The sequence below is a fragment of the Balaenoptera acutorostrata genome, chromosome 7 (assembly GCF_949987535.1).
Source record: "Balaenoptera acutorostrata chromosome 7, mBalAcu1.1, whole genome shotgun sequence".
Lineage (NCBI taxonomy): Eukaryota > Metazoa > Chordata > Mammalia > Artiodactyla > Balaenopteridae > Balaenoptera > Balaenoptera acutorostrata.
The window spans coordinates 109,330,123-109,343,868 of record NC_080070.1 but is presented as its reverse complement, the minus strand read 5'-3'; the positions used below and the strand labels follow the sequence as shown (position 1 = coordinate 109,343,868).

Genomic DNA, 13,746 nt, shown 5'->3' with positions numbered 1-13,746 from the left:
TCCCCTTCCCCTTGTTAGTGACCGGTTCCGGGTTTTGTGTTACAAAATAATCCAGAGGGCAATGATGTTCCGACTATAGTCGGAACTTTCCCTGCTTCCATCTCTGGCAAGAGAACCCAAGGAGCCAGCCTGCGGCCTTGCTGGCACCCGTCACGTCTGCAGTGAGCCTCCAGTTCTGGGCGGTCCTGCCAGGTTCACCAGCCCCAAGTCCCATGAGTCCGCGGCCACCATTCCCCAACGGCACAAAGAAATGAGTGATCTGGGCTCCCCACTCACCAGGGCCAAGGCCATGCTGTTGCTATGGCAACCACTTACCAGGGTTCAGCTAGCAAATGCACTGGAAAATTACCAATCACGGGTACTGACGAGGGTGTCATGAAACGGGGCTTCAGTGATGAGGCAACCTAAGGCCATTTTCTCATACGGTCAAATGTCCTTGAACCAACCATTCCTCTCCAGAAACGTATCCTAAAGGCACAATAGGGGATGTGCCCAGAGAGCAGGAGGATATTAAACAAACACATCCATAGAAAGGAATATTATGCCACCACTAAAATGTGTCTGCTGGTAATAATACAGAAAGATGCTCATGGTGGGGTAAAGGCAGAGCAAAATGCAATTATATTGCATACACACACATACGCGTACACACACATAAAACTGAACGGAAAGGCACCAAAACGGTAACCTGGTTACACTGTGAATGTAGATAATGTCCTTATTTTATGACTGTTTCGTTACAGTTTCAACAACTTCTGTAGTGAACATGAATGGATTCCTTTTTATTTAGAAAAGTGTGCTGCTTCCGTGTGGCAGAAGGGTGGCCCACTGCCCCGGGGGGAAGCATCTGCTTCCAAATTTGGAGGGTGGGGTCTGCTCCCGTGAGCATCTCAGGCTCCCACTCCCACAGCTCGTCTCCGCGGCCCAGCCGTACCCCCAAACCTCGGGGGTGGCCTGGCCTCCTCTCCCGGCCCCGCGTTCCACCCGCAATACGGCCTGCGGCTTTTGTCCTGGCATGGTCTGCACGCAGGGGACAGAACACGCAGGATCACTGCTCTTGCAGAGAAACACAGTAAACGAGGCGAGCCAGTGGGACTCGCGGCCCCTGGGAGATGAGTGTGCGGGAGAACAGAGGGGGACGCGGAACGTCCGGCGGCGTCCTTGCTGCTGTTTTCCCTACCCTTTGTTACCGGCGTGGGTCCTGGGACTCTTTTTCAAGTAACAGAAATTGATAAGAGGCCAGATGAGAAATTCAGGCTGGGGCCCCTGCGGCAGGACAGCGAGTGAGGACAAGTCACCGGTGCCCTTGCCCGCTCCCCAAGGCACGGGTGAGCTGGTCCCGTAAATGGGCTGAGAGTGGGGGCCGATGGGTGGGTCGGGCTGGAGGGGTGGCTTCGGTGATCTGCGCACCCCCTTGGTGGTGCTGTGTGCGGGGATCATGTGCAGCACCCTGCTTTTGCTCCTGGCACCAGAGAAAGGGCGGCTGGTTTGTGGCCTTTTTGTATCTTATTGGTCGTACTTGCCCCCCAACTGCGCATGCGTGCAATTATTTTTAGTCCCTTAGAGTTTCTTTGTATTCTATTGCTCGAGGAGACATTTGTGCAGGTGCAAGCACTGCAGCAAAGTGTCCCCGGTCCCAGGTCCCAGCAGCCTGTCTCACTTTCTTCTTTTTTAGTGTACCTCCGCGTTTTTTTAATGCACTCACAGTGTCTGTCTCAGGGTGAAACTTATCAGAACCGCTTTACCATTCTCAGCATCGGACCTGAGAACCTGTATGTCCCCTTTTTAATATTAAAAAGCCTGCAGTGAATGTTCTTTTGTTGTTATTGTTGTTGGCGGGGGCGGGGGGGAGGCATACTTTTGGGTTTTTGTTTAATTTGGAAAAGCTAGTGAAGGAAGGCCTAGCTGAGAGGGGACGCGGGGGTGGGGGGGCAGTGAGGGAACAGGCCCTGGGAGCCCCAGCCGGGAGCCACCCGGTGTCCCTGTCAGAGGCAGGAGGAGGGGGGGGGATGGGGGGGATGGAACTGCAGCCGGAGAGGGGCAGGTCGGGACCCCAGAGCCCTGGCATTTGTGCTGAGCGAATGGGGGGCTGGGAGGCAGCAGAGGGGGGTGACCTGGTTGAGCTGTGACAGGCTCGTCCAGCGGGTCCGCAGAAGCCGAGGCCTGGGAGGTCTCCACCTGGAGGCTGTGTGGGTCAGACCAGCGCTGCCCTGGGGGGCTGCGGTGTGGACCCGTCAGCGCATATTTTGCAGAGAAGGCATGGACTGGATGTGAGGGTGAGAAGGTGGAGGTAGAACGTCAGGAACGACAGCAAGTCTGAGCAACTAAAGCAGCATTGCCACTGAAGAAGCAAACAGGAGAAGACAGTCTGGGGGGGACTCGGGACCTCTGTACAAGTTCAGGTTGAGAGGTACATCAGACGAGCCCCGGAAACACCGCAGGCACCTCCCGTAAGGATGCTGTGGATTCCTGAAGGAGAATTTCAAGTTCATTGCAAACAGCGAAGCCCCTGGGGAGACAGATGGCAGCCCAAGATGATTTTCAGGGGGTGGGGCAGGAGGCAGCCGGCAGTGCTGCAGCATAAACCAAAGGGACAGGCGGCTGTGGCCCTGTCCCCACTAGTGCCCTCAGTACCTGCCCTACACCTACACAGACACCTGGTCCAGGTGTCCTGAGGAGTGAAATCCAGGCAGGGCAGACACTGACGGACACCAGTGATAACGTACCAAGTTCAGATGATCCCTTCCAGGTCTCGCTCTCTACACTGGGCAGTGACCACCAGGAATGTCCTCCCCCAGAGCTCCTCCCTGGTCAGGGGAGGGTGAGAATGACCAGACACAGGCTGCTGGTGCTGGACGCTGTCCATCTGGCTCATCCTTCACCTGCACCTGTGTTCTTGAACTTCAGATGTAGACACAGACCGTCACACATCATCTGAGAGAGTGGCCAGTACCCTGGGACATTATGAATTCACAGTTGTAACAAAAAGTAAACCAAAAAAGTAGATTAGTTTCCTTTGGAAACAAAAATGTAACAAGTAGGTTTGAAGAGAAGAGGAAAGGTATTGTATCACTTCAATAAAAACACTGGCTATTCTGTGACCCTTGCAATTCCATATGAATTTTAAAATCAGCTTGTCAGTTTCTACGAATAAGTCACTGAGATTCTGAAAAGGGTTGTGCTTAATCTGTAGGTCAGTTTAGGGTGTATGGCCATGTTGACAATGTCAAGTCTTCTGATCCATGAACATGGTGTGTTTTCCATTTATTTAGATCTTCTTTAATTTCTTTCAAAAAGATATTGTAGTTTTCAGAATATAAATTTTGTATTTCTTTTGTTAAATATACTACTATTTTATTCTTGTTGACACTATTGTTAGTGAAATTTTCTTAATTTCATTTTTTGATTGTTTATTGCAAGCATACAGAAATAGTTAATTTTTATATATTGAGCTTGTATACTGCAATGTTGTTGTACTCATTTATTAGTTCTAATAGTCTTTTAGTGGATTACTTAGAATTTTTTATGTATAACATCATGTCATCTTCAAACATATAGTTCTACTTCTTCCTACATCTGAATGCCTCTTATTTCTTTTTCTTGCCTAATTTCCCTGGCTACGGTGTTGAAGAGAAGTCATGAGAGCAGACATGCTTGTCTTGTTTCTGATATTAGGGGGAAAGCATATAGACTTTCACCATTAACTATGACATTAGCTGTGGTGTTTTCCTAGATGCCTTCTGTCAGCTTGAGGAGGTTTCCTTCTATTCCTAGTCTGTTGAGTGTTTTTATCATGAAAGGGTGTTGGATATTATCAAATGCTTTTTCTGAGTCTATTGAGATGATCATGTGATTTTTGGTTTTTTATTTTATTAGTATGGTTTATTGCATTAATTGATTTTAGGGTGTTAAAACAACCTTGCATTCCTGAGATAAGTCCCGCTTGATCATGGTGAATGACTATTTTAATATGTTGCTGGACTTAGTTCGCTAGTATTTTGTTGAGGATTTTTGTGTCCATATTCATAGGAGATTTTGCTCTGTAGTTGTCTTTTCTTGTGATGTCTTTGTCTGGTGTGGAATCAGGGTAAAACTTTTATGAATGTAGGCTCATAAAATGAATTGAGAAGTGTTTTCTCATCTTCTAAATTTTAGAAAAGTTTTAAAGAATTAGTATTCTTTAAATGTTCGGTAGAATTCATCAGTGAAGCCATCTCGGCTTTTATTAGTGGGCAGTTTTTTCTCTACTAATTCAATCATTTCACTTGTCTAATCAGATTGTCTAATTCCTCTTGTGTCAGTTTTGGTAGTTCATGTGTTTCTCGAAATGTTTCCATTTCATCTCAGTAATCCAATTTGTTAGTGTACAATTGTTCATAATATTCCTTTATAATCCTTTTTATTTCTGTAAAATCAGTGGTAATGTCCCCTCTTTCATTTCTGATTCTAGTTATTTGAGTCTTTTCTCTTTTCTTGGTCAATATAGCTAAAGGTTTGTCAATTATGTTGATCTTTTCAAAGAACACGCTTTTGGTTTCCTTGATTTTTCTCTATTGATTTTCTGTTCTCTATTTCATTTATTTCCACTCTCATTTTTATTATTTCCTTTCTTCTGCTTGACTTAGGTTTGGTTTGGCCTTCCTTTTCCAGTGTCATAAAGTTTTTTTGAGATTTTTAATGCCCCTATTAATAAATAATAGGGGCATTTAATAGCTGTAAATTTCCTTCTAAGCACTGCTCTACCTGCCTCAGATTTGAGAGTTTCCCAAGCTCGGACGTAGGGAAGTGCTGTCCCAGTTGAGACCCACAGAGGCAAAAGCATGAAAAGCAGGATGATTTTCATGGGAGGGGTTCCGTTTGGACCTTCTGCCCCTGCTTGCTGTCAGGACTAAGTGCAGCGATGCTCTGGGCCTGACCCTGCCACAGAAACCATCCTATTAATAACGCTTGTGGCCTGGATTAGACGTGGAATAGACTCCAAACATGGCTGGAGCAGAGATCCTTCTGTCCCACCAGGAGCTGTCCCCAGAGCCCATTTACCCCCACACCTGTGTGAACCCATGGGACTTGCTGTTGTGACTGCATACTCAACACGTGGGTGCATGACTTCTACGTGTGGGCAGAAAGAGCTGTCCTCTCTATGAATAGGACTGACCCAAGGGAGCTGCTGAGAAGTTGCTGGAGAATCAGGTGGACACAACAATAAAAGATGGGGGCGCTAGAATCGTGAAGGACTCTTAACTCAGATTGCCTCCCAAATGCCCATCAACTCCTGATTCCTTTGAAATGAACCGGAACTAGAAATATGAGACACTGTTGCCAGTCACGACTGCTGCATGACAGCATGTCCAGAAGCCCTGGGACTAGACAGAGCTGCCCCCCGCAACCCCTGTCTAAGACCATATTGATACTTATGTAGTTTAACTGATACTTTTGACTAACCACCCAAACACGCCATGGTCAAGGTGGATGAATACCTCCAACTTCAGCTGAGACTGAGAACCCTCTGTAGGCGCTGCTGGGCCAGTGCCTTCAAGTTTAGAGTTGTGTCGCTTTAATTTTGCCCAGAAGTCACCTCCTGCGCGTCGTGGGGAGGGAAGTCCACCTTCCCCAGCTCCGCTCCTGAGCCCACACCTGAGGGGTAGGTGCAGTCCAGACCCTCAGGCTGGGTCCTACAGGGCCCTCGTGGGGACCGAAGTGCTGAGAAAAGCTCCCATTGCCATCACAGGATAACGGTGACCACGACGGTGACCATGAGGTTATTTTTAGCAGGGTGGGATGGGGCCGTGGCTGACCCACATCGGGCTGATATATTTTAAGTGATGCAGCTGAGGGCTGAGTTCGCAGTGAGTCCTGCGGGCTCGGCACAGGGAGGGTGGCAGCTGTGGGGGTCGGGGGTGAAGGGGGAGACCCAAGATAGGGAGCTGGAGCCCAGACCAGGGAGGGGCCGGTTGGGATCCGCTGGGATGGATGAGATGCCCACCCAGGGGCAGAAGAGGAAGGAGCAGTCAGCAGGGCAGGAAGGAACGGGGGTCAGAAAAAGCGAGCAGGGAGCAGGGTAAGAAAGAAGGAATCCACGTTGCAGAGGACCCATGTCTTGGGCTCAGGTCTTAGTCGTGCAAACAGAGGGGCAAGCAGGGTGCTGCTCTGGAGGGCGCCACTGAAGCCCTGCAGGGGACATAGGCTGGGCAGAGGCAGAGAGGAGACAGGTGAGGGAGAAGTTAAGGAAGTGATTCTCTCTTGCATTTAAGATAGGAGAAACCCTGGCCTATTTACAAGAGGAAGGGGAGCAGCTAGTGGAGAGGTTAGGGCCCGCAGAGGGAGGGAGGGGTGCCCTGGGCGTGGGAGCCCTCAGTGGGCAGGGCAGACCTGCCAGCAGTGGGGACCAGGAGCCTGCAGACTGGACGCCCCAACACTGCATGAGGAAGGGGAGGTGACGGAGGGAGGGAATTCAGGAAGGGAGAAGACGTTATGTTCAACAAAGGTCCATGACAATAGCAATGTTCCAGTGTGGTGTATTTATTCCAATGTGTTTACACTGTGTTCATGTGTTTGACCATATCTCCAATACATATTTTAACACGTAGCAATATCATCACATGTAGCTTTGACTACATAATCAACATTTAAGTTTCCCTGCAAATTTACGCTAAACACGGATCCATGGAATAAACAGAGTAAATCATTCCTAAGCACAGCATAACCATCCTCCATCAAACCACTTAAAAAAAATCACTGCTACACATTTGATTTTGCATTTTCTAGGCAGTATTTTCCTGTGCTCTTTAAGACAGAAGCATGAACCTCTGAAGAACTGAAATACAAGTATTTACACACAACATGATGGGAAGTGTTTCATGATATATAAATTAATATAACACAAGTTACTGTGTAGAAAAAAATAAACTTATGGTGAATAAATAAACTACAGCTTTATATATCAAGTAATATGTGGAGTATAAAAAGTAATTCCTATATATATACATACACATCTATATATATATAAAAGTGTGTGTGTATTCCAGAGTATAAATATCGTATGTACTTAAATATTTCATGTGAAGGAACAGATCATATTGCATCTGTTTTCAGTTCTGTAAGTTAAAATACTGATGGCATTTGGGGTCCCCTCTGATTACCACGGACCCCAGGATCTTCTTCCCGCTCCAAGGGTAGACACACCAGCAGAGTCCAGGCTCTCCTTCCAGGGATGTCTCGCACTGCGAAGAAAAGAAGCAAGGTCAAGAGCAGCCCCTGTGAAGCTGAGAGGGAGGTGGGGCTTCGTGCTGCCCAGTGCCACGTGGAGGGCGTGGCAGCTGAGAGCCAGGCCGTGGGCACCCCCAACCGGCCGTGGCCATGACTGAGGGCAAATCCTACACCGTCCTGGTTCTCCTCGTAAAATGGAGACTAAGGGCAAGTGCCCAATGCAATAAGGATGTCACGCGTGTGTTGAATGGTACAGCATGTGTACAACTGTCTGCTTCACGGCCCCTACAGCAGAGCTGCTGAGCCCGGAGGGAGCCTGCCCGTGTGTGGCCAACCTTGCTGTCGTATCCCCTGCCAAATCCGTTGCTTGTTATAAAGCACTTCCTGGTCCTCAGTTTCCCCCAGAAATATCCACAGAACCTAGGCTTCACTGAGTCCTAAAGGGCTCCTCAGAATTAGGTCTTGGTTTACTTAATCTCACTTATTATCTGGCAAGCCAAAAAAATGCTATTATATTTAATTATAAAGTTCACTTCCCTTTGTAGGGAGAAAAAAAGTAAAAGATGTCCAAACAGATACTCACTTTCCTAAGTAGAATTGTCCCGTTCCTCTCTATTACAGGTGAGACACTGAGATCCAGAACGCGAGGGGCCTGTGAAGGTCCCCACCTGCTCAGAGTTGCTAGGTGATGGGGCAACGCTCGGTTCAGGGTCCCCGAGTGCACACTGGCTTTGAGCATTGAGCTGGTCTTCAGGCTACCAGGGGGCTAGTGGCTCCTACTCCCAGAGGGGTGGGTCTTGCATAATATGATCGGTTATGTGGTTTTACGTTGCTTACTGGAGCTGGGCACCCTGTTTGCTGAAAGGCTGGCACTTGGCAGGGGTGTGGGCATCAGGGGCTGTCGCGTGAGGATGCACATACCTGCTTGCTGTGATAGAATCCATTCTTGTTGCAGTTTGGCAGATAAAATTTGTAAAGTTTGTCTCCTGCCTTCTGCTGCTCCCTGGCTAATCTGTCCAGCACTTGGTAGAGTTCTCGCTGGCAGGGCTCCTGAAAGAAAAATTTGACATTGGGGTAAATGACAAGAAACAGTGTATTATTAGCCTAAAAGGGGAGCGGATGTAAGAGGTTCTGTGTGGGCTCTGAGAACAGGCCTGGACCCACTTTCCCTGGGCCTCACTCTCTCACCTATAAAAGGAGGGTGGTTAGTCTCTGCTCTGAGCTGTTAAGATAAAGGATGGGAACCCCATGCCCTCCCTCACTGAACATTCACTAAACACTTACAGGAGACCAGAGCATGACCAATGCCATGAGCTCTCCGACTCTCCTGCCCCCCGTGAGTAATTCTGGTACCAGTCATCTGATTGAAAGGAGAATGGGCACAACTCTGTGAATGGAGAACTTAGTAGCAGAGATTTCTAAATTTTGAACAACATTTCTCTGTAATCTACAAGGTCAGCTCCCATAAACCAAATTCATTGAGGATTAAGGCATTCATCTGGACAATCTGAGATAAGCATGAACTTTTCTCTATTTGTCATCATTTCAGGATGAAACTCTGAAGTGTCTAGAAAATGGTTCAGTCTCCACTTTTCTGGGTATGCATGTTCGTAGAAGTGATTTTCTTTCTTTTTTTCCACAAATGAACCCAAGTCACTCCAACTTTGATTCTTTGTCGCCCTCAAGTGGTAGGACTTAAAACATACATCAATTAAGATGCTACAAGGGAGTTAGTGCTTAATGGGGACAGAGCTTCAGTTTGGGAAGATGAAAAAGTTCTCAACATGGACGGTCGTGATAGATAGTGGCAGAATAATGTGACTGTACTTAATGGAACTAAACTTTAAAATGATTAAAATGCTAAATTTTATGTTATGAATATTTTACCACAATTTCTTAAAAAGTGGGGGGAAGATGGGACGGGGGAGGAGGATGTTAAGAATAGCTCAGTGCTCCTTAGACACTGCCAGTCTGATACCCTTATTTTAGAGATGAGCTCAGAGATGTGAAGTAATGTATCTGAGGTTGCACAGCACGAACTGCATTTTCTTTCCATCCAGAGGGCTCCTCTGCTGAAAGCCCTTGGGTTAAAAGCTCCCAAAGCTAAGCTGAGAAATGTCTGTTAGGCTTGGGGAAGGAACTTGTTTATATCTAGGGCTCAGGACCGGACCTGCAGGGCCCAGCAGATTCAAGCTAGAGGTTCCACCTACCCCGAGGCTCTCACCTTCCGGTTTTTGATGTCGGTGGTCTCCAGAGCCTTTATGCTCTCATAATTACTGATGGCGTTCCAGAGGATGGGCAGGTCCTCACTGGACTCAGCCATCAGGTGGAAATTGTCCAGAAGCTGCTCCTGGGTCATCTCTGAGCTCTCAGGGGACACGTTCTCTGGGATGGCAGGGTCCTCTGCCTCTGAAAATGGAAAAACGAAAACCCATGAGCCTCCCACCGAAGCATCTGCACCTGTGCCCCCCTCCCCTGAAGCTGCTTCCCTTCCCACAAAACTGGACTGGGTCATGCTGACCCAGAGTTTTGCCTACTCCCTCTTTAAAGGAACTTCTGATGGTTTCCACGTAGAGGGATGACCCAACAGCAATACCAATGGCAAGAGTGCCCTGTGTTTCTGCTTCTAAAGTAGCCAAATGCACATTTGTCAAAGCCCGGGAAGAGCTCTGAGAAAGCCATGGATTACAATTCAATTCCTGACGCCATCCTCAGCTTTCCCATCCATAAAATGGGCATTTTTAGTAATTCCCTGTGAACAGGTGGTAGGGTTTGTTTAGAGGTGGGGTCTAGATTGCAGCTCTACTCTCTTCTTTTCCAGGGGCTCTGCCTTCCCACAGAGTGACTTCTTTGCAACCCTGGGAAAAGGGAGGGTCACCAGATTTCTTGCAGAGTCCTAGGGTTTGGATTTGGTGCCTGGACAGAATGATGGAGAACTGGCTCTCCTGAGGGAACCCGGGGGGACACCCTCTCCTTTGAGGACCACAGAGATGACTCTGAAGGCAGAGAACCAGGAGGAAAACCGTCCCCACCTTGGAAGGGTGACGCGCTCCAGCAGATCCCTATCAGGGCATAGAGCCACAAGATCCCTCCAAGAATCACGGAATCACTGGACATACAGCTGCCCCGACAGGGAGGTAGGGAGAGGGGGTAGAGGAGGGTGTATTTCCTCTGCTTCCCACTACAAATAAATCACTGCTAAATTCAGGAAAGTTCTGATTGTCAAGTTCTGAGGAGGCAGCACACACATCAACCACTGTTTTTCTATGGCAATGAACGCAAGTGAAGTTTTTAGCCTGAACTTTCACATTATGTTCTGTAAACATCTGGGAAGCACATACTGTCTGCACAGGACATATATTTCAAAGGACATTCCAAACACCTCCCAGGAGGCCAGCAGTACAGGCTCCCACTGCAGGCCTTCCCGGAAACTAATGCACTGGCAGGGAGGAGAGCCAGGGGCATCTGGAGTGGCACCCCACTGCCTGGGCACCCCATCGCCTTCCTCTTCTGGGTTTCTATAGATCAGTGGGCTGCCAAGGTGCTCTGGGCTCCCTCCCCAGCTCTCCCACCAAGTTGTGTGTGTCCTGCCTTACCCTAAGCGCCCCCTCTGCAGGACCACACAGCGATGGGGTTCATCTGGGTGACAAATCCTTTCCCCTTACAGGTTTTGGCTGCAAGCTCTGAGCCTGGCCGGGTTTGCTCCCCACTGGCTGTGGGCTTTGGTGGAGCCCCTGCCCCGGCCCGCCCCAGTCCCCCACCCCATCTGTCCCAGGGGAGGGCCCCGGGCGGGGAGACGGTTGGTACCTGTGGCCTCGGCGCTGGGCGCGGGCATGCAGGCGCCGTGGCCGCGGGTGAGGGCGTACAGGGGCCGAGGCTCCCCGGGCAGGGCGCGGCAGCTGAGCCCATGCGCGCAGCGCGCAGTGGCCACGCCGCATGCGGCGTCCCGCGGCAGGGCGCACGTGGGGCAACAGCCGCAGCCGGCGGGCCGGGTGAGCTCCGGGCACGAGGCGGGCACGGGAGGGCAGAGCGCCAGCCTCTCGGCGGAGCAGGGCGCGCAGCGCCAGGGCTGGGGAGCGCCAGCGGCTGAGCCGAGCTGAAGGGCCAGCGAGAGCAGAAGCGGCCAGGCGCGGACAGCGGGGACTTCGGGCATCGCCGGGCAGCGGTGGCGGTCGGGAGCCGGTGCTCGCTAGGCGGTGGCGGCGGCGCGCTGGCCGATGCTGGCTGAGCGGAGGCTGATGCTCGCTGAGCGCCGGGGCGCCTTATGAAGGGCGCCGGCCGGGCCACCTGAACCAGCGGTTAATGATTGGCGGCGCCGCGTGCTCGCGGCCGGTGTTCAAAATAAGTTTGTTTTGGTTGTAGGCGCACTGCCCTACGCAAACCGTGGGTAGAAGGAGGGCAAACGGTCCAGGTTTCACACTGTGTTTGTCCTGTTGTTAGGGTTTCAGACTGTGTTTGTCCTGGAGCCAAAGTGCAATTCCAGCCAGGAGCGCACAGCCACGTGGAGGGTGGCGCTTGCTTGTTTCGTTCAAGGGGCATCTTCAGGCTGAGTCTGCCGGCGGTCCCCGGAAGACCCAGGGAAAGCAAGAGAGATGAGCTGGGCAAGGCCAGCGCCTTGGCCCGTTTTCAAGTGGGGAAATCAAGGCCCAGGCAGAGGAAGGATGGGCTTAGATAGAAGCCAGGTGTTTGAAAGCCCTGGCGGGTTCTCCGTGGCAAAGCCCAGAACTGTTTCTCCCTCTGCAGAAAGAAGACCAACAGGCCCCTTAACTGCTGTCTTGAGTGCCTTTCGCAGGAGGAAAGAAGGAAGGAAAGGGACAGTTCCTCCCAGGGCTGATGCCGCGCTCGCTAATGTCACCTCAGCCCCCAGAGACCCGCCTTGTTAACTGAGCCTCCAGAGAGGAGAGGGACTCAGAGACGGGGCGAGGGTGCAGAACCAAGCCCAGACCCCAGCTTCCTCTGACTTTCAGCCTCCGACCAGATTTTTATCAGCAGTTGATGACCAAGGTTTTCTCTTTAGTTAGAATTCCTGTTTCTGAATATCCTCTTGAGTGGAAAGAAATATGTCGCTGTACTTTCAGAGACAGTGAGACGTGGCCCTGCCCTTGTCCAGATGCCGCAGGTGCTCTCACTGGCACCCGGTCCCTGGAAATCAGGCAGCTATTGACAAGAACAAGGCAGTTTTCTATTTACTGATGGAGAAAAATCTCCAAGATTTGTAATATTATGCAAGTTAAGTAAAATCTCCAAGTGAAGTAAAACTAAGGAGGCACAGAATATGCCATTGTTTGTGTACAAAACAGTAATATGAATGTATATGTCACTGTGATTCTAAATGTATTGAATATTCTGAGAAGAATATGAAGAAACTGATACCACTGCCTGCCTTGGAGGGGAGGTGTGAAATTAGGTGACTGGGGAAGAGACTGGTTTTCCCTTCCCACTCTTTTTTATCCTTCTGGATTCACATTATCTAGTAAATACTATGGTTTTTTGGTATTATCAGGTACTTACATTATCAGTTATATTATCTATCTCAAAAAGAAACAAATTGAAATTAATTTACTAGCTTTTTTTTCTAGTTACTTCACTGGCTCTGTGGCCTTGGGAAAGTTACTTGCCTTGTGTTCTGCCACTATTATATCAATAAATTGTCACCCCTGCCCCCAAGCATGTCCTCAGGAACAATCAAAATAAGGTTGGTGAAAACAGTTGCAGTTGGATGTTCACTATCATGTTGGTCATTATTTTTACAAAGCAAAGGTCAGTGTCTGGTTCAGGAGCAGACCAATGGTTTTGACTTTTTTAACTTTATTTTTTGAGGTGAGTTCCTAAAGGATTTCATTTCCCCAAAAGAACTTGTGCTCTGACTTTTCTCTCTGGACTTCCTCAATTTAGAATCAGCGTGCCCACTTGAAACGTTTTCTTAATGACACACATGAAAGAGAGAATCATCTGGGGCCCACCTACTGTGTGCCTGGCAATTTGCCAGCCCTGTACAGTTCACCCAGTTGTGCACTCGCCTGGTGAGGTCCCTCCCTCCCTCTCTGAGGTCTCCTTCATCCTGCACGTAGTGGAAATTCCTCTCCTGGTGAATCGATTTCCCAAATGTTTCCTAGGCTTGCCTCATAGCAGCAGCAAACCAAATGGCCACCAATGCAGAGAGAACTCTCCCTGCTTCCAACCCCGTCAACACAAACGGACAGGGCTCTTCCTCGAGGCCTGTGTGGGCCATCTGTCCCCTCTCTCCCGTGCGGGTGAGCTGCCCTCCCCTGGAAGGTCAAGAGGTGGCTTCTCCTGTGCTCATTTCTGGGTGCAACCTGAATCCCAGGCCCCACCGCCCACTGGCTGGCACCCACAGCCTGGCCTGGCCTTCCGTGCCCCCCGTGGTCTGACCCCAAGGTCTGGCCCCTATTAGCATGGGGGGGCGCTCCTGCTGGGGGCACTGAGCTACAGGGTGGGGCGGAGAGGGAGACCCTCCCTACCTGTCATAGACTCGGAGCCTCCCCCGCCTCCCCTAATCCCAGCCCTGCAGACTCCTGC

At 49.9% G+C, this 13,746-nt stretch overlaps 1 protein-coding gene across 1 annotated transcript; it reads right to left on the bottom strand.

Annotated features, from left to right (window-relative positions):
* Positions 1-6,503: 6,503 nt before the first annotated feature.
* IGFBP1 (insulin like growth factor binding protein 1) lies at positions 6,504-11,468 on the bottom strand. Its single transcript, XM_007187685.2, has 4 exons — positions 11,014-11,468; positions 9,431-9,615; positions 8,128-8,256; positions 6,504-7,220 (listed from the first exon to the last, which is right to left on the bottom strand). Exons 1-4 carry the CDS (start codon positions 11,357-11,359, stop codon positions 7,089-7,091), a joined length of 792 nt encoding a protein of 263 aa, XP_007187747.2. The 5' UTR covers positions 11,360-11,468; the 3' UTR covers positions 6,504-7,088.
* Positions 11,469-13,746: the final 2,278 nt, after the last annotated feature.

Excerpts from the sequence above, each read along its gene's own strand:
- IGFBP1 (XM_007187685.2), bottom strand. The coding sequence starts at position 11,359 with ATGCCCGAAGTCCCCGCTGTCCGCGCCTGGCCGCTTCTGCTCTCGCTG. Across the intron at positions 9,616-11,013 it reads GCCCAGCGCCGAGGCCACAG|AGGCAGAGGACCCTGCCATC; the intron begins GTACCAACCGTC and ends TTCCATTTTCAG. Across the intron at positions 7,221-8,127 it reads GATTCTATCACAGCAAGCAG|TGCGAGACATCCCTGGAAGG; the intron begins GTATGTGCATCC and ends TTTTCTTCGCAG.